This window comes from Echiichthys vipera, assembly GCF_963691815.1.
Source record: "Echiichthys vipera genome assembly, chromosome: X".
Taxonomy (NCBI): Eukaryota; Metazoa; Chordata; class Actinopteri; order Perciformes; family Trachinidae; genus Echiichthys; species Echiichthys vipera.
Window position 1 is genome coordinate 35,200,121 of NC_139825.1, and position 25,677 is coordinate 35,225,797.

The 25,677-nt window shown below is 40.9% G+C and overlaps 1 protein-coding gene across 1 annotated transcript in view; it reads right to left on the bottom strand.

Annotated features, from left to right (window-relative positions):
• Positions 1-1,198: 1,198 nt before the first annotated feature.
• dnai1.2 (dynein, axonemal, intermediate chain 1, paralog 2) overlaps positions 1,199-25,677 on the bottom strand; it is a gene marked incomplete at both ends in the record, with an annotated part of 39,645 nt that continues 15,166 nt past the window's right edge. Inside the window, 4 exons of the mRNA XM_083938745.1 lie at positions 1,199-1,300; positions 5,052-5,237; positions 11,127-11,226; positions 18,620-18,768. Of these exons, the coding sequence (XP_083794871.1) occupies positions 1,199-1,300; positions 5,052-5,237; positions 11,127-11,226; positions 18,620-18,768 (537 nt within the window). The remainder of the gene's footprint in view (positions 1,301-5,051; positions 5,238-11,126; positions 11,227-18,619; positions 18,769-25,677) is intronic.

Genomic DNA, 25,677 nt, shown 5'->3' on the forward strand with positions numbered 1-25,677 from the left:
ACAAACGTTATGAAAAGAGTAAATCCAAGCAGAGGGCAGGATCTCTGCAGATACAGACGTCAACACATGCATAAGGGTTACTTTTGTATTAGTTTATATATTGTTATACATATTATACCTTTAAGTAGCTCCTGGAGCTCATTAAAATATTGATGATTCATATAAGCACTAATAGGGTGGAATTTTACTCTGGAAACACTACAGTTGTTTGCCTTTAATTTTGCTCCAGACCACTCTTCCATCCAACCAGAATGCGACACATGTTGCAACAACAATCTACAAAAAAGCAACATAAACAAATATGACAATTAGTAAAACAAACAGTTCTTTGACTGGACCTACAGTATACTTTCTATTACAACAGTAATGAGGTAACTGGTGCAGCTGTATTCTCATTACTACCTCATGGCCACAATCATTTGTTATGCATCAACTGTAAAAAATAGGTTATTGAGCAGCCCTCTCTAGCTAAACTTGTAGAGATGAAGTAATGAATCACACTTAAGGGAGAGAGTGCTGCATGTGTTCTCAGGAAGATGTGAAGGGCAGAAGAGCTCTCTGTAGCATAGAGAGAGAGAAAGAATGAGAGTACTCTGGCAGCATTTGATTGCAGTTGAGCGTCTGGACACTGGGTCATACTTTACTGAAGGACAAGATCATTAAGACAGAGAGGAATGGAGAAAAAGGCTAAATAACTGCGGACACTACCATGAGTCAAAGCAAAGTTCTCCTCGTAGATGGGATATTAAAAGGCTTCTAGCTCATCCCTGGACGGGTGCCTAGGACGGTGTGTGTCAGCCAAGATAAGTCGTCTGGATATGGTCCATAAATGCTCATTGTATTACGCTAATTTATCTCCCTGTTCCCTTGCAGTAACTCTCCCCCTTCACTTCTAGCTTGATCAACTTGTGCAATACATACGTAATATGTTTAATAAATCCGTGCAGAAGAGGTCAGCCAAGTCAATGGAATTCTTAAGTTGCCTGTTTAACATGTATCAAGTGCCGCAGTATAAGCATTACGAATCAAATAATGTATTAACAGCTTAAGAGCGATAAGACAATAACAATTTTAATAAACACATACAGATAGTTTTCTTGTCATGTTGATGCTGTTTACTGTTGCGCAAAAAGTGTTTCTTTTATGGATGAGAATAAAAGATTGTACCATGCTGCTGTGTTGAGGAGCCATGATGATGTTAAACTGTGCTTTGATCTGGTTCCCTCAACAGACTGAGGAGCTTTTCCATCTTGGCTTCTTCCACTTCTGGACCCTTAGGCTGCTCCTGACCCTTCTTGCCCTACACACACATGCACACAGAAAGAGAGAGAGAGAGAGAGAGAACAAGAGAGAGAGATAATTTAGAAATTGTATTGTGCTTACCAAGCACTTGGGGAGACCACAATCCCAGCAGGCATGCAGTTAAGCAGAGGAGAACACAACACAATTAGACAGAACTGAAATGGATGTAAGGTCAGTAGCAGCACAGTCGTTATATTACTCCATTAGATAATAATTTCTTTCCACCATATTGCAAAATGTTCTTTGAAAACATGGAGCTACTTGTCTAAAGGGTACCATTGCAAAGGGCACATTAAATAGTCCTGTGTGTATAAAAGCAAAGCCACTTACAGCTATATAATATGGCTCACTTCGTGTCCTGTTCTGCTGCAGGAGTTCATTGTGAAGGATATGTAATGTAGGTAACACACTAACTATAGATAAGTCCCTCATACAACCCCACTGGACTGCTCTAACCACTCAGCCACCAGCCGCCCCATGTAAAGAGGCTGAAGGTCCTCGAGGCAGCGGCCGCGGGTTCAACACCGACATGCGGCCCTTTGCTGCATGCCCCCCACCCCTCTCTCACCCTTTTTTGCCTGTCTGTCCTATATGATAAAGGCTTGAAAAACTGCCAAAAACATGGTTTTATGTTCTTAGCAATATTCCTGCCACAGTCAAATGTTCAGTGTATGTTTTCATGGATCAATATGTTGAAATCACCCACCTACAGCTTAAAACTTACTGAAGGTGTGATCTCTAAAAACTATGTCCTCAAATTTGCAGGGAAGACAGTTTTCTTGAGTTAGGACATATATTATATATATAAAAACATTTATTCATTCATCTTCAACCGCTTGTCCCTGTCGGGGCTGCGGGGGGCTGTAGCCGATCCCAGTTGACATCGGGCGTGAGACGGGGTACACCCTGGACAGGACGCTAGTCTATCGCAGGGCACATAGTGACGAACAGAGACAGACAACCATTCACACCTAAGGGCAATTTTAGAGTCATCAATTAACCTAACACATGCACGTCTTTGGATGGCGGGAGGACACCGGAGTAAACCCACGCAGACACGGGGAGAACATGCAAACTCCACACAGAAAGGCCCCCAGTCGGGATGCGAACCTGAAATCTTCTCGCTGTGAGGCGACAGTGCTAACCACTACACCACCAAAATAGTACACACTAAACATTAGTACAAATGTATTTTCTTATTGTATGTGTATGAAGTGTGACATAATGATGAATGTGGTTGACCGTTCACTCAGTTGAACAAATGACAGGTGACTTGTTAACTTCTTCTTTGAAGCTTGGCAAATATATAATTATATTTTGGTGCAGTTGTTTTGAAGTTTGAAATCGATACAGGGAGGGGACTGGTCCAGACAGACAGCTGCATTTCCTAAACGAATGAGCCTCAAATATCAATGCAACATAATATTACTGTCATGGTGAATGCCTTAATAAAGCTTCCTCCACAGGGGAGATAAAGGCTGACTGGGCACAAACAAGTACTTCAAATTAATAAAACTTCAAAAATAATCAAAATCATAGAAATTCATAATCTCTCAAGATATCAACTTCTGTTATGATTTATTTTCTAAATTCCTTGCTGGTTCAATTACAGCAGCAGTAACTTGCTTTGTCTGTATGAAAGTATTGCATACAGACCGAAAGCCCCAACAGCGTTGTGAGGCCAATAATGTTGTGTCTGCTCTGCTTCTAGCACTCAACACTTAATACAAATGTAACAGACGTTATATTCCAGGAGACAATAGTGATTAATGGGAAATCACAAAATATTGCATAATACTACTTTCATATTGCAACTGTCACTTGGGATTTGTGGTCAACAAAAAATGTGGCCAATGAAAATAGTATCGATGAGATAAACACAGACATGGGTAATTTCATTCTAGTGGTCATCTAAAAAAAATGAACATTGTGCCCAAAGAATGTGCACTTTCACTTAATATGCATTGACTGAATTGTGAACCACTTTCTCATTAGATTTAACTACAAAGTAAAGACCACATAAACGCTATCTATGACAGTAGACTGACTCTTGTTTCTCAACACCACAGACCCTCCACGATAACACCACATAACCACAGGCCTATACAATTATGTGTGCATAGCAAAACTGCAGGCACATGCGACACTACCTCATTAGTGACTGTAGCCTTCAGGCTTACACTGGGAAATAACTGCTCAGTTCAGCACAAGAGAGAGTATTTTAGAACAGACATGGTACATTTCTGTTTCCTGACACTTATAGTCAACGTTTGACCTCTTACTTTGTAAGCTCAAAACCATTCATTAAAAACTATTTGAGGAGTACTGCAAGACAACAGCTGTCAAGTGGGCTGGTTTAGTGTGAGTAAGTGAGGGAAGAAGTTGTTCTGCCTCGTCAGCCTTACCGAATGCCCTTAGGTGAGTACAACACACTGTTTGGATTGCCAGGCCACTGTTGCCAATGTTTTGGGTATATTAATGGGCCACCATAGCCATTGTGCAAGTTTTAGTGGGCTCCTGTGCCAACTTTATTAGACATATTACTAATAAATATTTGCTGTGGGTGTTTGTGCCTGATGCTTATTTGTCTCACTGTGTTACAAAATGCTCTGAGGGCTGTCAGTGATGCTGAACTGTTTTCCCAATTGTACGCTTTAGGGCTAGAGTCTGAGGTTGCTAATGAGGTACCACTGGATGTGTTTGTATGTGTTGTTATGCTGTATCCATACAGACTGTGTTTATGTGAGTGGCTGAATGAGAATCGTTAATGTGTGTTGCATGTAGGCCTGACGATGCCATGTATAATGCAAAAAAAAGTTTTGTGAAAATAAATACTTATTACTCCAGTCATAAGAATTTCTTCTAGTGTACATGCACCTATGTAATCATCACAAAGGACGACTGGAGAGACTGGGGAGCTGACTCTAAATGGGCCCTGATTAAAGTGTTGTGGCTCAGTGTGCCATTAGGTTTCCTCCTGTGTTTAGTATTGGGCTGCTGTGATTACTCCACAGCTCATTAACCATTGTCATGACTGCCAACAGAACCTTCAGTGACTCATCAGTTGTGCATGGATTAAAGTGGAATTCAACATTTGCTACAATGTAGCTTTCTTTTCTTTAAGATTATTTTCCCCATTATGTCTTGGCATGTATTTCTAGTTGGACAGTATGAGTGATAGGAAATATGGGGACACAGACAGTGGGATCATTTGTGCAAACGATCTATAACATCACCATGGGTACCCTTGCACCCAGGGCAGTTGCAGTTATGTGATCTACCTTTTAAACCACTCGGCCACCAGTAATCAGGTTGTTTTTGTAAAATTTCCAGTACATGACAATTAATGTTCTGCCTGTCCTTCTTTTCAAACAGGATTATTCAATTACAAAGAACACTCAACCTCTCTGTGGCTAATTGGCCTAAAAGCGTGAGAGAGAAAAATACAGGCGATAAGTGATGCTGATAATGACCTGCAGAGGAGGGGGAAGAACGGCGGCCTTGATTCCATGGTTATTTAGTGAAATTAGATTGAGGTCAGGACTGAATCATCAGATCTTTCATTGATGTGGAACAAGTGGCGGACATAAATAATGCAAAAGGGCAGACATGCATTTAGATCATTTACAGATAAGATGGTATATAAGGTAAAAGGACATAATAGGCCATTCAAGTTAATTATCAGTTGTCTTATTAAGACAAGTCAGTAAGAGCTTGAACAACCTCTGTCAACTCAATAAGATTCTTACCTTGGGTTTCTTGCGTAGGTTAGGGGAAAGTTTGAGGCTGCTGACATAGCCTCGGTCATCGCCCACTATGATGATAGGATAGATGGGATTAAACTCAATGTGAGTCAGCTTGGTCTTCTTTTTGGCCACCACTGGCTGCTGGCAGATGGCCTCATATTTGTTGATGCTGAGGTCAAAGACATGAACCTGAAAAATATGAGTGCTCAAAAGAATCAATATGTTATTCTTGTTTTTGTTTTGTTTCTGAATTGACATTTCAGAGTTTGGCATTACCCCCATCCCTGTCTAAAGGTATAAATAGAAATCAGGTAAAAACTGGCCCATCTTACTGACCACCACATTTAGGCTGGGGAATGTATATCAGAAAATTTTGGCTCCAGAGTTAGTAGGTAAAGGCTTAAACTGTTGCTACAAACTGCCTTTTCATATCTTGTGTTGCCTTTTATATGAGAAGGAAACTAATGGAGCACAAGGATACAGCCTGACCATTTGGTGCAAAGAGGGTGTTCCCTGTAATTCAGTGAGAGCGCTTCTGTCTGCATGTGTATTTGTCTATGCTGGCAGCCCCATTTAAAAATCATAGGCACCGTTATCCAGAAGTAACCAGATCACACACATATATTCTTCTTTCAGCCTATAAGTGCATTTAGACAATCTGTCAGCAACAAATGAGCCCACTGCAAAGCTCAGCCCACTCCTTTTACCAGAGCTGCTAGGGTTCACACCGTTTATGTGTACCAGCACCCAGGGGCGGAGTGGCCATCGGGACACCCGGGAGATTTCCTGGTCAAGTGAACCGATCGGCAGACTGCCCTGCACAGCCGTGTGAAGTTCATGACCAGCCCATTGAGTTAAAACTCTTCAGAATCAAGCACGTTCCTGTAAAAATCTCAGAAATCTCTATAAACCACATATGCATGAGAGTCCAAACACTATGTATAACACTTGTTGTGTCTCTACATCTCACTCATGGTTGCTACAGTGTCACAATCACTCTCATTAATCCAGCCTACTGATTTTTGTTTAGCCTCCTATCTTGAGCTAATTATTTTTGTTTAGACATTGCATAACTTTCATGACCACAAATATAAAATGGCCAACGATTGAATTTGTTTTTTTTGTTCTTAAATTAATGTAGAATGGTTGGAGCAAAGCCTCATGGGAAATGGGAAATGCTTATCGCTCCAATGATCGCTCCACGTTTATCCAATGAACGAATGGGGATGAATGAGCGGCTGTCAGACAGAGAGAAAGCAGGCATGGTTGAAGTAGTGGATTTTCTTACAGTCGAAAAGGAATTGGATTTGCGTGTTTGATTTGCTCAGCTACACCTGATGGAGGTCAAGAAGAGAAAGGAGAAAGGAGGGGCTGAAAAGGCAAGAATGAAGAAGAAGCAGATGCTGGAGGAGAGTGCATCAAATGGTCGAAAATCACGGATTTATTTTGAAACAACCAGGCATCAACTAGTGATGCAGGTGAGTTGACAGGAACGAATGACATTGTTGCGAAAACATTTGAGTTGAGTTCTTCATAGTTCCTCCTCAGTGGGGCGGTGTCATCATATCATGGTCTGCACCGCAAGTTTTATACACACGCACGCACGCACGCACGCGCGCGCGCACACACACACATACACACACACACACACACACACACACACACACACACACACACACACACACACACACACACACACACACACACACACACACACACACACACACACACACACACACACACACACACTATTCCACAGAGTCCTGCTAGAAGGTGCTGCCCTGTCGGATTATGAGTAAATGCAGACCTTCATTGTTTCTGTTTGTGTGTGAATTGGTAACAGACAACTTGTGCCCTGTGCATCAACAGTAATGTAACATGACTGACTGCAGTACACACTGAGTACATTTGTAATTCACACAATTAGAGAAGAGATACATTTTACTTTGTTGAAATGATGCTTATGATTTTGATCAAATTTATACTGTATTACATATTGAATTTTAATTGATAATTTTATATATCAAATTAGTTCAATTATTTAGGCAGATTTGACTACTTTAGGTTGCTTTATCAGATCTAAAAATCGGGCAGGACCGATACAGGCATACCAATCTGAAATATGAAGCAGTCCATGTGCAGAAGGTTAAGAGCCGCTGCACGGACAGCAAATATGGATTTCCAGACTTATCACTGGAGGATAAGCCTAGACCTCTCATTATTTCATCCTGACACTTTATTCAGCTCAGATAGAAAGGCAAGGACAGAGTGAATGAAGAGATATTTGTTTGCATTGCGCAACTCAGTGTCATTACACCTCAGCTTGCCAGGCAACTCATTATCCTTATGAACACATGTCCACACGCACGTACGCCTTTGCGTCTCCGACATTTTGCAATGTGGCAGCAACAGCAGCAGCAGCAGCAGCAGCAGGCCAGGTTTTAATCAACAGAAGATAGATGTCAAGGAGCTCAAATCTCATGCTGAGCCGCTCAAGCTCTAGCAGACACTTGTCACAGAAAACACCAAATGTATTGCAAACAATCTGCTACCGTGGGGAAGAGTGTCCTGATTAGCATCATTCTGACAATATCTTACCATTCTTAAAAATGTGACAGTGACCAAATGTCGAGTTTAGCCTTGCCTCCAACTAAATGTAAAACTGTTATTTAGTTGATCCAGTTAATGAGAGGATATTGTAGTTCTAAAACCTATGCCAACTGATGAGCTTTTAATGTGTTTTTTAATAGCTGCTCAAAATGGCTTTTGATCCAGTTTCAGAGAATAAATTAGAATACAGGATGGAGATTTATCATGCTTTCTAGAAGAGTATTTTCATTAGATTTCTTTTTTTTTTGTAAAGGATGTTTACAATCAAATGAAGTGCTAGTTTTATTCTGGTTCTAAAATTCAGCTGTATGCATTGCCTGTTATTCATATGCAGCTTGTAAACTATAAAAGGAGCATTAAATTTATAGTATTTTATCTATAATTGTATAGCTGTTCCTCTCTTCTGTATCTTATCAAGACGGATGTTTGGTTGTGAAATAATTTGCATAATTGTGGGTATACTACAGTATGTATTGTGCCTATGGTGACTGAATTCTGGCATTATAGATGACGGGACACGCATACACACACTACCACGTAAGGTGCATCTCAAATTGCTCAGCTCCCATTTCCTTTGTCACTCTCACTCGACTTCACTTGGCACACTAGAAGGGAAATGTGCCAGACACAACACTGGTCTTTTATAGCATGATGCAGACTGGTGTGAAGACAAACAGATGGGGACAGCTTGCAGCCATACTAATAAAATATGTGGAGATAAGCAACACGGTCGGTATCCACCAAAATTACTTTTGGCTGGAATCAATAACTGCTGGCAAGGCAGGAAGCTGCCTTTGTCACAAGAAACCGTGTTTGAACAAACTCAATTGCCTGAGGCTATTCTGCATTAATATGAGGCCTAGTCTTATGAATAAAGGAAGGATTTAGTCAGCTGAATCTCCGACTATATTCTAAGGATAATAATGAGTTGGGAGTCGGGTGGTAGATGCAGCTAGTTGTGATTTCACATTTTGTCAGGTAAGTGCAATGTTGCCATGGGAGCAAAGGGCAAAATGCCCCATGAAATCTCAGAATGCCCCTAAAAAACGTGATTGAGGGGAAAAAGCTCAGTTAAAGGAAAGAAACACTAATTCATTTAAAATTAAGCAAAATCATGCACTGTGGCTTGCGCCAGAGTGCTATAAAGGCCAAAACACAAAAGAAATTATGAAGTGCTTAACTTCAGCAATCAGCTGCAAAATTTCTCATCACTTTGGCGCTGTAGGAGACGGCTGCCTCTCCAGTAGCTCTCCGGTTTTTTAGTTCTTTTACCCTATTTTACCCTCTTTCTTTCTACTTTTTTACCCTTGTTGTGAAGAGATTGTGTATTTCATATATATCCTATGGATATTTCTAACTTTAAAATGCAACCAAGAGCCAGTTTTCTCAATTATTCAGGAGAGGAACTGCTGGTTCTGCGCACAAAGGGACGAGCTGGGATACAACACCCCGTCCCGGCGGAGCTGAGGAGGAGACCCAGGGGCTGCAAGGCCGTGGCGAAGCTCAAGAGAATCGGAGGAGCTACAAGCTATCATTTCCCTCCGTAATCATGGGGAATGTGAACTCGCTGCCAAACAAGATTGACAAGCTGTCCACGCTGAACAACCAGTGGATCTACCGTGAGAGCAGCTTGTTCATCTTTACGGAGACATGGCTAAACCACCTCGTAACGGATGCTAACGTGGACCTGCCGGGATTCACTGCTGTGAGAGCCGTCAGAGACACAAAAGCGAGCGGAAAAAGCAAAGGTGGGGGACTCACCATGTACGTGAACAACAACCGCTGCTGTAACCCAGGAAATATCTCAGTAAAGACAGTCTCATGTTGCCGGGACCTTGAGCTACTAGCTGTTAGCCTATGGCCATATTATCTGCCTAGAGAGTTCAGTCACGTGATCACCGTCTGTGTTTACATCCCACAGAGAGCGGACGCAGCCACTGCCTGTGACAAGATCCACTCAGTCACTGCACGGCTGCAGACACAGCACCTGAGGATCATCTCTGGGGACTTCAATCATGCAACTTTGGGAAGGTGTCAGGACCATCACAGGTCACAACACAAAGACCAGAGCTACAGGGGGGATAATGGAGGGGGCGAAAGAGCTGAATGACTTCTTCAACAGGTTTAACCAGCCCTTGTCCCCTTGCCATCCTCTACATGCTGCACCACTCCCATCTGGATAAAGGAAGCGGCATAGCGAGGATTCTCTTCTTGGACTTCTCCAGTTCTTATATACTTCCCCTATACTTCAGGACAAACTGAACAGGAAGGGAGTGGATCCCTATCTGGTGGACTGGGCCAGAGACTAGCTCACTGACAGGCCACAATACGTCAGGCTGAAGGACACCACGTCTGACATTATGGTCACATACCGAAGTACGCGGATGACACAGCCATCGTGGTATATCAGGGTTGACAGAGAGGAGGAGTATCGGATTCTGGTGGGGGACTGACTGGTCATTGATTTTGGGAGGTCCAGACCAGGACCGCGACCAGTCCTGCTAGAGGGAGCTGAGGTGGAGGCTGTGGACAAATACCGTGGCCGGACAATAAACTGGACTGGACAACACACACCAGCCACCTGTACAGGAAGACACAAAGCAGGTTGTACTTCCTGAGGAGAATGCGGTCCTTAAACATCTGCAGCAAACTGCTGTGGATGTTTTACCAGTCTGTGGTCACCAGTGTCCTCTCCAACACTGAGGTGTGCTGGGGGTGGGGCAGCTTATCCAAGAAGAACACCTCCAGACTGGATAAACTGATCAGGCAGGCCGGCTCTGTGGTCGGCATGAAATTGGACTCGCTGGTGACGGTGGCAGAGAAGAGGACCCTGGACAAACTGCTGGACATTATGGACAATGCCAGCCACCCCCTGCACACCGTCATCAGCAACCAGAGCTGGTTCAGTGGAAGGCTGCTCCTGCCCAAGTGTAGGACCAACACACTCAAAAACTCCTTTGTCCCTCAGGCCATCATCCTCTACAATTCCTCACTCGGAGGGAGGAGGAAATAAAGAGGACAGAAGGGAAGGAGTGGGAGCCACTCAATGTGCAATGAATAATCTACTCTGGACACTTATCTTCTTTTTTGTGCAATAACTTAATCCACCACTTAAGTGCAATAATTCAATCTCACTGCTCATTTCTGTGATACACAGTTATACATATTTTATCTTTACCATTTTCTCTGCATTAAACTTATCTGATTTCATTTTCTGTGAATTTTATTTCACCTTGATTCTTACATCTACTTCATTGTTTACTGTTTTTTTTTAAAATACTTTCTGTATCTATTTATCTAAGAGTTTATTAGTTATACTATATTGTATTTTTTTATACCTCCATTGTGTTTTTGTAAGCTGCTGGAAACTCAATTTCCTTGCCGGAGTCATCCCAAAGGGATCAATAAAGAGAAGTCTAAGTCTAAGTCTAAGTCTAAGTCTAAATTTAAAGTACAACAAACACTTACTGTTCCATCTGTTGTGACAGCAGCGAATACAGTGGAGGAGTATGGAGACCAGGCAACATCCCCAACAGCTGCATTCAGATCAAAGGTGAACATTGGTGTCCTGAAAGAAACACACAGACATCCACAGTCAGACAGGAAATCTGTACTTTTCATTATATTGAAGGAAATGCTACATGCCTCTGAAATCCAATGTCACCCAGGATGAACAAGAACTGCCTCTCATCATCTTAAGTTTTCAATAGAATCTAGAGTCAGAGAAAGATCTGTCTTATTCTGCAGAATAGATAAAAATAGGACACTTTATGGTCTATGGTCAAGACAGTGGGACATCTGTGATTCATATTAAGAAGTTTCAAGAGGTGGAAAACAGACATTGACTTTGAACCATGGTAATCAGTTATAATATGTCCAGACAATGGTACCTCATTAGTGTCTGGACAGAGAAAGGTGAAGATGAAACAGAAAGGTCCTGCACACTGTTTCCTCACATTTATAAAAATAAAATACAAACAAAAAGTGGTCGCAAAACAAAAAATGAAGTATTTCTAAGAAACTAGGCACATACAAGTATAACATATTAAGGAGTGTGTGTGTGCTTGCGCGTGCGTGTGACAGACACAGAGTAAGCTTTCTATTTCAATAGGTTGCATCCATAGAAATAGAATGAGTAAATAAATAAAGCAATTTGCCCAAGCAGTCTGTCAGTAGATGGTTAATTTACTAAGGAAGAAACTAATTACACACCCAACACCTGAGATAGCCTTCAAGACTCATTCTGCAAGTGATGCAGAGCTCAAGAGGCCATATTCAGTGATAGAATACGTCTATGAATGCAAGCTCAGGAAAATGATTAAAAATGTAGCAATGTTGAAAAGTGTTATTAAGAATGTATTCAAAACAGTGCTTCAGCAGCTCAGTGGATGTCAACTATGGCCACACACAAAGCCCCAACCTTATGGCTCCACTTTGTTTGAAATGGACACAGTGGCCCTCATTTATCAAACGAACGTACGGCAGAAAAACGTGCGTACTACCATTTCCTGGCAAACGTCGAATAAAAAAAATAAAAATTGTGGTTGGAGCAATTGGAGCAATACTCATGTGCGTCTGAAGGCACCATTCATGAATGATTACGCATTCATCAATCGCAAAAACTACCACTTGATAAATGTACAGGTGATTTGTGATGCCAAGCTGTCGCTTTTAAACATGGTGGCCAGGGGGACACACACGATTCTTTTATATTTCAAAACAGCTCGGCTCCAGCCCCCCGCGACCCCGACATTGAATGAATGAATGAATGTGTTGGCGCGTGGCTGCAGCAAGACGCACTGCAGAGCCAAACTCATCTCCTCGGTTGGTGGCTACCCTTGATAAATTGCATTAAATCAAACAAGGTATCAGATGATTAACATCTTGGTATGGTTCTAGGTGACAAAGGTATTCTCTTACGGAATACCTAATAACCCCGCTGGCAAACCCCGCTACAGAGCAGGAGCGCCGGTGTTGTGCCGTATTCAGCACCCCTGACGTGAAATGCACCCCCTTGCATTATAGGTGATATTCTGGTTCAGAAGGCTGTAGTTTATATACAGCTAACCCACAACGGTCAGAACATTGGTTACTTACAGTCTTTAAACTATTTTAAAGAGTTTAAAATCACAAACTTGGATAATAGCGAACACAAAACAACACCTTTTTGTATGTTCTGTGGAAATATACTGCAGCCATAATTACAAAATGAATGAAATGGATATTTTGAGCAAGTTGAATTTATTTGACTCAGCGTTTCCTAAATATAATCCCAGCTTTTCTTGCAATTCATATGTTCAAAGGTGTGTGCTTTTAATTGGGTTACACCTGTCCAACAGTGCGCACAAGCGCACTCGGGTCACAGTGGAGCGCTGCTTCGGTTTGACTGCCTCCGTTATTCTCTTCCATACAGCGTTTTTATGGGCCCCGTTTATTCCACTCTTAAGACTGACAAAAAGCACATCTTTATTTTGCTCCATCTCGGATGTCAGGATGCCGATCTGTGTGTCGGAAAAGTTTATTTTCTAACCTGCGTTCCTTCTCTCCGTGTTTGACCTCAGTGGGCGAGACCTCTGAACCAGGAATATTTAAGGGCGTAACATGTTAAAGACGATCGTATTCAGCCGCAGCATTTATCAAGGCCCGCTCATTCGTACGCTGAGATTGGTCAGATAAATCACACGTGGGTCCTTTCCTACGACCAATTCTGTGCCCGTTTTCACGCAAGATTGATAAATGAGTTCATCTATGACATTGATTCATATGCTATTAATTGTTTTAGAACTATTTCATTCCAACTTCACTAGGAATGCACCGATTTATTGGCCAATATTCGCCTTGACTGACATATTAAATAAGGCATTTGAAGTAGTTTTATTTATTTTTCCCCCAATGAAAGAAGGTTATATTAATGGATGTTTCATAAGTGTTTCATATTGATAGTGTGATGAAGGGCTAACTGACTTTAAAACAATTAAAACAACAACTAGAAAGGAAAATAACAACAACAAAAAAAACATTAGTATCTGCATAAGCTATCTCTACATTGGAGAAACAAAACAACCACTGCATAAACGCATGGCCCAACACAGGAGAGCTAACCCCCTCAGACTCTGCTGTCTACTTACATCTCAAGGAGAAAGCCCACTCCTTTGATGACAACAAGAGAGGACAGATGGTTTGAAAGAAGAGTAAAAGAAGCCATCTATGAAAATCCCCAAAGCAATTTCAGTCAAAAGCAACTTGACTTGGTTATTTGTCTAGGAAGACGTTTCACCTCTCATCCAAGAGGCTTCATCAGTTCATGTACGCATCTGACCAGGCTGGGACTGGTCCAAATAATAAGTGGTGTCTTAGACCTCCTCCTCTGTTTAGTAGTTTCTCTACTTTTACATAGCTGTTCTTTTGATCAGTTGTGTTGAGGACCCCCCGTCCAGCCTCAACATTGGGGAGAGACAAGCAGTAACAGCACCGAGCAAAGACCACAACAACACAATCCTTCACGCAGACAAGGGTAGATGCACATTTGTTCTCAATACAACTGATTATTAGGCAAAGATCTCTGCACTACTCAGTGACGCTAACACTCTGAAACGAGACCCTACCAGTGGTTACAAAAAGAAGGTTATAGAGTGTCTACAGCAACTACAAAAAGAAGGAGCCATTGCCAAATCACAATATTACAGGCTCTATCCCCAGGACTCAACCCCCTGCTTATATGGACTCCCAAAAATCTATAAAGAAGGGGCCCCGCTCAGGCCCATTGTCAGCAGCATAAACTCTGTCACTTACAACATTGCCAAGCACATAGCCAATATCCCGGCACCACTGGTGGGCAACACCCCACACCACATCCAAAACTCCATAGACATTGTGAAGAAAGTCAGAGACTTAAAAATGGATCCAGATGAAACCATGGTATCCTACAACAAGAATTCCTTGTTCACATGTATTCCAACCATGGAGGCTCTGGCCACAGTAAGAGAGCGGCTCACACAGGACAACTCCTTACAAAACCAAACAAATTTCAAACCAGACCACATTTGTCAACTTCTGGATTTGTGCCTGAACATCACATATTTCCAGTTTAATGGCATTTTTTATAGACAAAAACTCAGCTGTGCCATGATTTCACCAGTATCCCCTAGTGTGGCAAATCTATACATGGAGGAGGTAGAGGACAAGGCTCTGAACTCCTTCAAAGGAATAACACCGAGCCATTGTGGACGACACATGGGTTAAACTCAAATCCAAAGAGGTGCAAACTTTTACAGAACATATAAACTCAGTGGACAGAAACATCAAGTTCACCAGAGAAGAAGTTAAGGAATAGTTTGCCTTTCTTAGACTGTGACGTCCATATGGAGAATGACAGGAGCCTCCACATTGGGGTATACAAAAAACCCACTCACACAGATCAATATCTACTGTTTGACTCCTACCAACCCCTGTAACTCAAGCTTAGAGTTATTAGAAACCTGCGACACAGAGCTGGTAACTTACATCTCAAGGAGAAAGCCCACTTCTTTGATGACATCAATGTCCACATCCTGGGGTCTGTTTCACAAAGCAGGTTTAGTTAAAACTCTGAGTCTGTTAACCCTGAAATGAGGGAAACTCTGAGTTTTCCGTTTCACAAAGGGAGGTAACTCAAACCAGAGAAAGAGGGGTAACTCTAGTCTGTTTCACAAAGAGAGGTAACTTAACCTCTCGGTCAGTTACCATGGTAACATGCTCTCTGAAACTAACCTGGTCGGGACCAGGTTTTTCTCAGAAAACCTTGAGTTTCTCTCTGTCTGCGCCCTCTTTCAGCCACACACGGTGTTCGATTTCCTCATTCATTCAGTCAGTGGGCGCGTTTTGGCGTAGTATAGTTCTGTCGTCAGTTTTTTCAGAAAATCATTGCAAAAATCAGTCAGTAGGCCTACATTAGAAGTTATATTAGGTGGTGATTCATGAATAGACTACCACTCAAGCAGTCCCCCCTGTAATATTACTGTGATTGCAACAGGACTACATTTAAACTTACGCACTGACCCGAGCAGTAATGTTCTCCCACACCGTCTCCCTCTCTTTTGCTGCTGCATCGGTGTTACACTTACGGTGAAAAACCTGCTCAAACTCTCCGTATGAGCGCATTAATATTTACAGTTCCAGTTGTAGCGTAGCCCTCCGCTTCCCCGTTGCCATGGTGACTCATCGAATCAGGGCTCCATTGATGCTGTCTTTTTTTACTTGTGGTGCACGCGCTTAACTCCAGGTCAAACTACTCTGAGTTGATCAACCTAACGCAAATCTGCTGTTCTGGAACTGAAAACTCTGAAGAACTGAAGATTCCTATCTCAGAGTAGATCAACTCAGAGTTCAGGGTTAGACTCAGAGTTTGTTGAACCTGCTTTGTGAAACGGACCCCTGGACAGAGAGGACAGATGGTTTGAACAAAAGAAGTAAAAGAAGCAATCTATGTAAAATTAGAGAAACCATCACTAAACCGAGGAGGAGGCCTAAGACACCACTTATCTCCAACATACAATGCTGCTTTTTCATCCCTTCCCAGGAGATTCAACAATCTAACCTCAAAGAACAACTGTTCACAAAGGGCCTCGTGTGACTCCAACGACTGTCGTTATAACCCAGTAGAGCACTAACGATGTCTAAACCAACTTTACACCAACATCTTTCACTCCAACGACTGTCGTTGGCACTTGGAGCACAGAGGGTTCCAGTGACATCATCGGCCTTGTGAACGCCCTCACTAGAGGTTAAATACCTGGATCTCCACACCAGACATTTGGACTAGTCGTCTCAGAATAACACAATCAGTGCATCCTCTAGCTCCATTATATACCAGCACAGTTGCACAAAAACAGTCTACAGAATACTGGTTATTTATGCAACACCCTTCCTTGAATACAGTATACTCACAAATATTCACACCTTTTGTGAATATTTGTGTATTATTTTCTGTGAAAAATGGATCCTCACAAATCCTAGTAAACAAACCAGAATGCACAATCAACCACACTTAACACTCTTCCCATTATTTCCCCTAGCCTCTATTATTGATTTTTTGCAAGATGCGCTTTACTGTTCTTCCATGCTGCTGTGTCTGTTTGATAGATGACATGAACTCTGGTAGGTGTAGAATACATCTGATATTAGGTGCAAAGGGCTAATAGATCTTGTTCAGTCTTTCCAGAGAGCTTTTAACACAAATCCGAGAGTCAGAGCTATTAGGATTCACAAATAATGTCTAAATTTATCTTGAGGCTGAGGTGAATTTATCAAAGTAACCTTTTGTGTGATTAAGATACTTGATGCAAGTCTCTTCTATAAATACTACAGTTCATTCAGGACAGGTTAAACACTGAACATTGTGGCAAAGTCTGTGGAAAGTTGTTTGATCCAGTCAGAACCCCTCTATGGGATGTTGTGGATCATTCATGAAAACCCTGTCTCTCATAATGGCAATATGATTACTATCATTATTCAGTCAAGCTGCATGTGGTGACAAGAAGTGGGAGGCTCTCTGGATTAGTCAAATAAGCACAGAAAATTATGCTGAACTATAATGAGTATAAGAAGATAATGAAGACTAATACTGTAATATTATGGAAGGATTACAGGAACTATGATTATGTTGTTGATTCTCTGAATGTACATAGACATTTGAACATAGAGCATTAGTAATGTTGCTAACCGTGAAAATATAAATGCAGTATACAATTGCAGTTGCTTTCTGTAACTAACCACAGTCATTTATCTTCCATCATCTTCCACCCAGGTAGTTTTTTTTCTGGCTAATGCTGAAATATAAATTACACTTTAATAAACAGCCCATTAAACAGAAATAAAAATGAAAGCTGCAGTTACTGGGATATCCAGACTTCCCAATTTGAGATGACCAATTCCTCGTGCACTGTAGTTCTGGTCACTGCTTTACTCCCTAGCTTAAAGTCAGCCATATGTATAGTCCCACACATGGAGTCATAAGGTCCCACCTTTCACCCGACATTGGAGAGTTTTACAGAGAGACTGTTCAAGAGTATTAAGTACTAAGTATTTGTATTGTATTTGTATTTGTCACCCCCCTGTTTGAATTCACTCCAGCCAACCAGGATCCCACAACACCTTACTATCAGCCAAAAATGACTGACCAAATAAAAGTGGCGTTCTATCTGAATGCCATAAAAATAACCCAACATGTACCACAGCTCGTTGGATATGGTGTTTGTACTTTTTTATTTATGAAATAGAAAAAACCTTTGATGACGGAAAACAAAAATGAATGCTGAAGAAGCTGTTAAAAACTAGATCACATACAGACAAAATTGTCATGATCTCCCCTCTCAATTCTTTCCCCCCTCATTCTCATCACTTGCCTGCCACTACCTCCTCATTAGCTCAACTCAACTCACCTGTTCTCCTAGTCAGCCCCCTCCCGACCCGTAACAAAAATAGAACAATTCTTATAGCTGGGATGCAATATACAGTGTGTAGAGGGTGTCCTATATACAATGAATAATTGAAGTCCCCAATCTGATTCGTTCATAGTCGTGACCTAAAGCACATATAATGGCTATGACGTCTATTTCTTTTGCACAAGTATCACACCACGTCTGAGATAAAAATGTTAGTCTAACATACCGGTTGCCCAAAAAAGCAAGTGAACTAAATAGGACATAAAACTGAAACATTTAAAATGAACCTTGACCGCATGAGTGGCCTAATTATGGAGGGGTGGATCCAGCAGTACCCATCTCCTAAAAAGTTCAATGTGTCATTACAGTACATGCAGGTAAACAGCACCTGGTCTGCCAAAGCACAAGAAACAGTCTTTGCTTCAGACTGAACAACGCCCCTTAGCTGTGATATAATCACAACATACCACAGCCTGTCATGAGCTATTGTTTAAATATACAGTGGCTGAAGGTATTCACTCTCTTTGTTAGATGTCTTACTTGATGGTATGGTCCCAGATCTTAACGGTCCAGTCTGAACTGCAAGAGATGAAAACCTTCGGATGGAAGTGGTTCCACTTTACAGCATCCACTGCCATGCTGTGCGCATCATACGTCTCCAGGAACTGGCTTGAATAAGTCTTGGAGCACTGTGGAATAAAGGCAAAGTCTTGATTTGGACCTAACTTCATGGAATAAAGACAGTAATATTTAACTATTTTACACAGTTCAGTGACTGAACCCGTTTATTATCGGCTGGGGGCGCCAGCTAAAATCTAATAGTTACCCTGACATACAAACATTAGTTAACTTTATTAGGTTATCAACAAGATGCAGTTATGACTGGTATTTATGAATAACAGTTACTTGCATGGTTAAAAAATGCAAAATACTTAGAGTTTAGAGTGAAGATTACTTTATTTAGTTAATCTCACTCACAACAATAAGTAGTCAACACAGTCTCACTACCCACTGCACAGCAGAAGAAGTGAGCATGTGCAGTAGCAGCATTCAGTATCTCCCGCTCAACGGTCAGCAACGCACCAGTCTAACACACAGGCCAGGGCACTGAGGACATCCTGCTGACTCAACTTTTGCACCGTCCTTTTATTCTTTTGAAGAATGATATGGTCAGTTATCGATTAAGTTTGTCTGTTAATAAGTTTTAATTACTGCTACGACAGTTAGTGTTCGTTAGCTAACATTAGCGTTTGTTAGCTGCGTCATTTACCTGTTGCATCATGTAACGTTAAACGTTAGCCAGCAGTATATTTATTAACTTTAATTCAGTGCGGGTGAAGAAAAAAGACTTCACGCGAGTGAAAGCAACAGTTGAGGCGTGTACATGAAACCTAGGCCCCTGCACATGATACGCGGTAAAAACGCTTTGTGCCCCTACAGCTGCAGCAACACAGCCATAGTTATATTTACATGGACTAGGGGAGTCGTTTGCAATGTGTTCATTTGACTACAGTAGTGAGTCTGCAGAGGAGCTGTGGCTGGGCACTGGTCTGTGCAATTTCCTCATGTACTACTACAGTCGGAATTTGGTCACTGTTTGGGGTCTAAGTTGTTTTACAAGGTGCAATTTTAATGTCAATATATTTTAAAATCATGACCTCCACCTCTGATATTTAAATAGAAATCTTAAGACATCTTTTTAGCCTGAATTGTAAGCAAGGTGCCGCCATTATTAGTTTAGTTATATAATGCTATCTTAGTTTTTTGTGCCCTTGCTCATCGGTGCTTTTTTATTTTTGTTGCAGTGTCTTTCTATCATGTGCAGCACATTTGGTGTAGAAATGTGCGATAAGATTGATTATTTACATGACTACCTTTAAGGTCTAATGAAATTAAAATGTTACATTTCACATTTTCATATTTTTCCATCTGCTCCCATAGAGAGACTGAGAGAACTACTGCATAATAGGAGCGGGAAAAATAGTTGTTTATTTTCAATCAAAAATAAGGAAACACTAGTCCCAGGTCGAAACTGATATATGCAAGAGTTGTCTCGTGATGATGATCACAGCACTTGCCTCCACTGATGAACTCAGCTGGATTATCCCAAGAAATATGCAGTATGTTTGATAGAATATAAATAAATACAACCTCTGTTGAATTCAGCTGTAAATTGTTTCTTAATTAATTCTCCGATCAGTAACTTGTTTGCTGCACTGTCAAATAATCCAGTGACACTTGTTTTGTAAAGACTTTCACAGACATTTCTGTACTGTAGCTTTTGAATGCGGCATTATTCCAGAGCTTAATTTGTTCATCATCCACTTCTAGAAACCAGATGTGACAGCTATGCGCACCATTGTACTCAGAGTCCTGCCCGTTCTACTTGGTGATGACCCCAGTGACTTCTACAACACATTTGTATTTACCGGTGGCTAAATGAGAGTAAGGACACAGCCTCAGTATGTGATACATGCTCTACGGGTGAGCTGCCAGAACCCTCCCAACCTTGCCTATTTGACTTAAGATTTAGAAAATAAAATAAAAAGTATTGTGTTTTAAATGCAGGTGCATTTGGTAGAGATGTTCCATACATGAAGGCTGAGTCCAGACAACAGCATCTGTGGTTTGATTTGAAAGGAGCGCATTTGGGCATGTTTCCTCCTCTCTCCCCCATGCTTTTTCTGTCTATCTACTGTGACTATCAAATAAAGCAGAAATGCCTAAAAAATAATGTTTTTTAGATTGATATAGTCCATTGGCTGGCGTCTAGTTGTGAGCATTGTAGATCAGTGCAAATCATGGCAGTGAATATTTTGTTCACTTTTTACCGAGTATGCCACTGACTCGATCCACTGCCATTGTTTGCGCTGAGCTAAGCTGCGATGTTAAGAGCTGAAAGCCATCATAGAGAAGGGGTTAACTCCAACATTTCCCTGCTGTAATGTAATGTTTTTGTTTGGTTTCATCACAGGATTAAGACCAGGGGCCTGTTTCACAAAGCAGGTTTAGTGAAAACTCTGAGTCTGTTAACCCTGAAATGAGGGAAACTCTGAGTTTTCTGTTTCACAAAGGGAGGTAACTCAAACCAGAGACAGAGGGGTAACTCTAGCCTGTTTCACAAAGAGAGGTAACTTAACCTCTCGGTCAGTTACCATGGTAACATGCTCTCCGAACCTAACCTGGTCGGGACCAGGTTTTACTCAGCAAACCTTGAGTTTCTCTCTGTCTCCGCCCTCTTTCAGCCACACACTGTGTTTGATTTCCTCGTTCATTCAGTCAGCACGCGAGTTTTGGCGTAGTAAAGTTCCGTCTGTTTTTTCAGAAAATCATTGCAAAAATCAGACATTAGAAGTTATATTAGGTGGTGACTATTTCACTACCATGGCATGTCCTTTTGATAACGATCCCGTGGATGAAGCTGCAGCATTACTGCGCAGATAATTATATATTCGTCGGGAGATGATTATCAGACTATTGATTATAGATGTTCTTGCATTTCCAGGCAATTCTCTTTTTGAGCGGTACCGTTTCATATCACAGCAGATGTGTTGCGCTGCGTTTTTTTGCAAATGGGAGTTTTTTTTATACAACGTATAAAAATCATTCAGTAGGCCTACATTAGAAGTTATATTAGGTGGTGAATATTTTCACTACCATGGCATGTCCTTTTGATAACGATCCCGTGGATGAAGGTGACGCATTACCGCAAAGAGAATTAAATATTCGTCGGGAGATGATTATCAGACCGCGCATAGACGTCCTTAATATACTGCAGCCATAATTACAAAATGAATGAAATGGATCTTTTAAGCAAGTTGAATGTATTTGACTTAAGGTTTCCTAAATATAATCCCAGCTTTTCTTGCAATTCATAGGTTCAAAAGTGTGTGCTTTTAATTGGGTTACCGGTATATAAACTACTCCTATAGGTGGAAACAACAGCCTTCTGATCCAGAACATCACCTATAATGCGAAGGGGTCCATTTCACGGCAGGAGAGCTGAATACGCACAACACCGTTTCATGTCACAGTCCATCTCATCCCTCCTTACATTTCCAACATTAACAACCAGTGATGCTCTTATATCACAGCAGATGTTGTGTGTTGCGCTGCGTTTTTTTGCAAATGGGAGTTTTTTATACAACATATAAAACAGCCACTTACGGTAATATTTACTTTACCATGTAAAACATGCTCAAAATGAGGCGTCACCATGAGATTGTGCCGATGTTTTACCTGTTTGAACAATGTTTTTATGTTTCATCTTAAGCTGCTGCCAAGTGCGCTTCTCCCCTGTGAGAATGCACCTAAATGAAATAGATTAATAGGCTCCCACTCAAGCAGTTCCCCCTGTGATATTACTGTGATTGCAACAGGACTACATTTAAACTTATGCACTGACCCGAGCCGCAATGTTCTCCCGCACGTCTCCCTCTCTTTTGCTGCTGCAGCAGTGTAAACCTGCTCAAACTCACAGTATGAGAGCATTAATATTTCCAATTCCAGTTGTAGCGTAGCCCTTCGCTTCCCCGTTGCTATGGTGACTCGTCGAATCAAGGCTCCATTGATGCTGTCTTTTTTTACTTGTGGTGCACGCGCTTAACTCCAGGTCAAACTACTCTGAGTTGATCAACCTAACGCAAATCTGCTGTTCTGGAACCGAAAACTCAGAGTTTCCTATCTCAGAGTAGATCAACTCAGAGTTCAGGGTTAGACTCAGAGTTTTTTTAACCTTCTTTGTGAAACGGACCTCTGGGCACAAGTATCTGTCGGGGTGCTGACTGTTGTCTGTGAAGATGTGCAACTCACTCAAAATCAGCTCCATCTATGCCAAGTGTCTACTGCCATCATTGTTGAGGGAGGTTTTGTAATGGATGATCTCCAGAACCTACCCAAGGCACTTTGCCTCTTGTTTGGACTGTCATATGCTTTACATTTGGACTACCCTAAAGCCATGAAAAACACCTTCGGCTTTATTCAAAGAGTGATGCTTGGTTTGGGAGAGAATAAACCCCCACCAAAATGGCAAAGTCTTAAAAATCTCTTTTTGAGTTACCTGTGTTTTGATGGCAAATCTTTAAAAAAAAAAGTTGAAAAGGAAGAAGGATAAAATATAATTGATATAATTGAAAATTCAACTGTGTCATGAACTTGATTTATTACGTTTAATTGTTATTCTGATTATTTTAGGAGATTGGAACCTGTTTTTCATTCCTATGTAGATATTTGAGGCTTGCGTAGATTGCTGTAACAATTACTTGCTTTTTTAAATTTCAATCAGTTGTATGGGTTTAGCAAATATTTCACATTGCTTTGAAATGCTAGGTTGGTTTAACTTGGATAAGTATGTTATCTTGACTAAACAGAGTAAATTTCACTTGCAATGATTTAGTAGATTTAAATAGTAATTCTGAGTAGTCTTTACTAAGTTGTGAGTACATCTAAAGTAAGTTATCAAGTACACTCTACTTGATTGTTTTAGTTGCTTAAACTCATTATTATTGTATTCTAAGAAGGACACACTAGTTGGTACAACTTTAAACATCTAATTCTCATTTTTTTTTAAGTGCAATCGGTTTGCATGCTTTTTTTAAGTAGTAGTTGTACTGTAACCACTGGATTGGCGAATTGTAAAATGTGTCAGAACTGTCAAGAACAACTTATTGTATTAGAACTTTGCTGCTCTGGCCACCCATATGCTCTGTCATTGGTACAACTTTATATGGCAATTGGTCTTCGTCTTCTCCCATACTAACTATAGCATGTGTGGTTATCACACATAAAAGACTCTTTGCATCCTTCTTTATGCTTTCTGTCCGATATGCCCATAGGGAAATTGAAAAAGGGGCATTTGTGTGTTCCGCACCTTGGCTCAACTCAATAAATGAATCTTGTTAAATGTTTTTAAATACAAAATGAAAGAAGGCAGATTTCGTAAGATTTCAGTGTTTGTAATTTACAGGACTATGAAACTGACTCTTTCTCTGACTCTTTTGAAGGGTCAGTTTCATAGTCTTGATTTTGTCTCCTTATGTGATATGTGATATATTTATGCTGCTACCTTGCTCAGGTCTCCCTTGAAAAACGGGTTTTTAATATCCATTGAACACTCCTGGTTAAATGCAAAAAAATAAAAAAAATAAGGGCATGGCTTGAGTTGATTTGTAAATCTTATCTAATATTTTCTTGAGAACATTTTATGCACAGTATCTGGGCAGATGTAATATTCCACTGCCAGCTGATGGAAATGTATTGCTGTGACCCTGCATTTTTCAGATGTCAGTATTTCTCCCCCCTAGAACTAAATCCGAATAAGTGAATCATTACAGTAGAGTGTTTTTACTCTGCACTTTTTTAACCTATGAGGTGAGTCAATATATTGATAAAATCCAGCACTTATAAAATATTTTTCTTATGATCCATCCATTTCATGAAGGCGACATATCAAAATTATTATTTTTGTTCTAACTCAGGTAGAGGTATCTGTAAAACACTAAAGCCATTTTGAATTTTTTTGCGTGTACTAACTGTGCCCCCCCCAACTCACACACCTATGAAATCAAAATTACACCACTGTCTGTGACATTGCTGATTGGAGAGAAGCCAGAATTCTAATGTACTTGACAGTTTTACCCTAAGAGAGTAATGTAATTCTGTGATTCTATGTTGAATTGCCCTATACATTTTCATAGTTTGTTTGCAATTGATAGGCTAGGTTTTATTGCAGGGATAAATTAACTGGACAATCTAGGATTAAACAGCTACACAGCTTGTGGGGACAGCTGTTGCAATTCCAAGCACTGACAGTTTGATATTTGACCTGCAACTGGGTGAATGATTCTTTATCTGTCCTCTCTTGAGGTTTTTTGTTCCACTGAACCTTGAGGTGACAGACATATTTTAATCACACATAATGGGTGTGTGTGTGTCCATATGTCTGGTAGGAGGGCTAGGCAACTTAGGTGATTTCAAAGGAGTGCAGCCAAGGTGTGTGCCTCAGTAGGCAGCATGCACCTAAGCCACAACAATCATAGGAAGTAGACAAATCTGATCTTTATGATCAAGTGAGATGACTTTCCTCGAGCCCTTTAATTTGAAATACATCAGCCAATTATAATGATGTTTGCATTAGTCAGTTAGCTATTTTAACAATTTGTGTTATTAAATCAATAAAATTAGGGCCCGGTTACCACAAACAAATTTGATTTCAATAAGTGTCTTCCTGCCTACAATGACAAGACCATGAGAAAGAAAAGGATTGCGAAGGTGGTAGGCCAGCCAAAAACCCAGGTATTGGATGTGGACAGTGAGAGACTCTGCTTAAGGAGACTCTATAAACACTCAATGTCAAGTCTGAGGGGCTCCCAACAGGACACATGGACACATATTAGTGCACAATGTGCATATATGCACAGCCGCACACATACACGCACGCACGCACGAACGCACAAAATGCTCACACTATTAATGGAAGCTCTCTAGCTTGTGCACCCTCTGAAGTGCAAACCCAGCACAATATCTGTAACTGCACAACAAACAAAATTAGCTATTTTTCAGGGCAGATCTTCTACTAGTTTTTAAGTGTCTTAACGGTC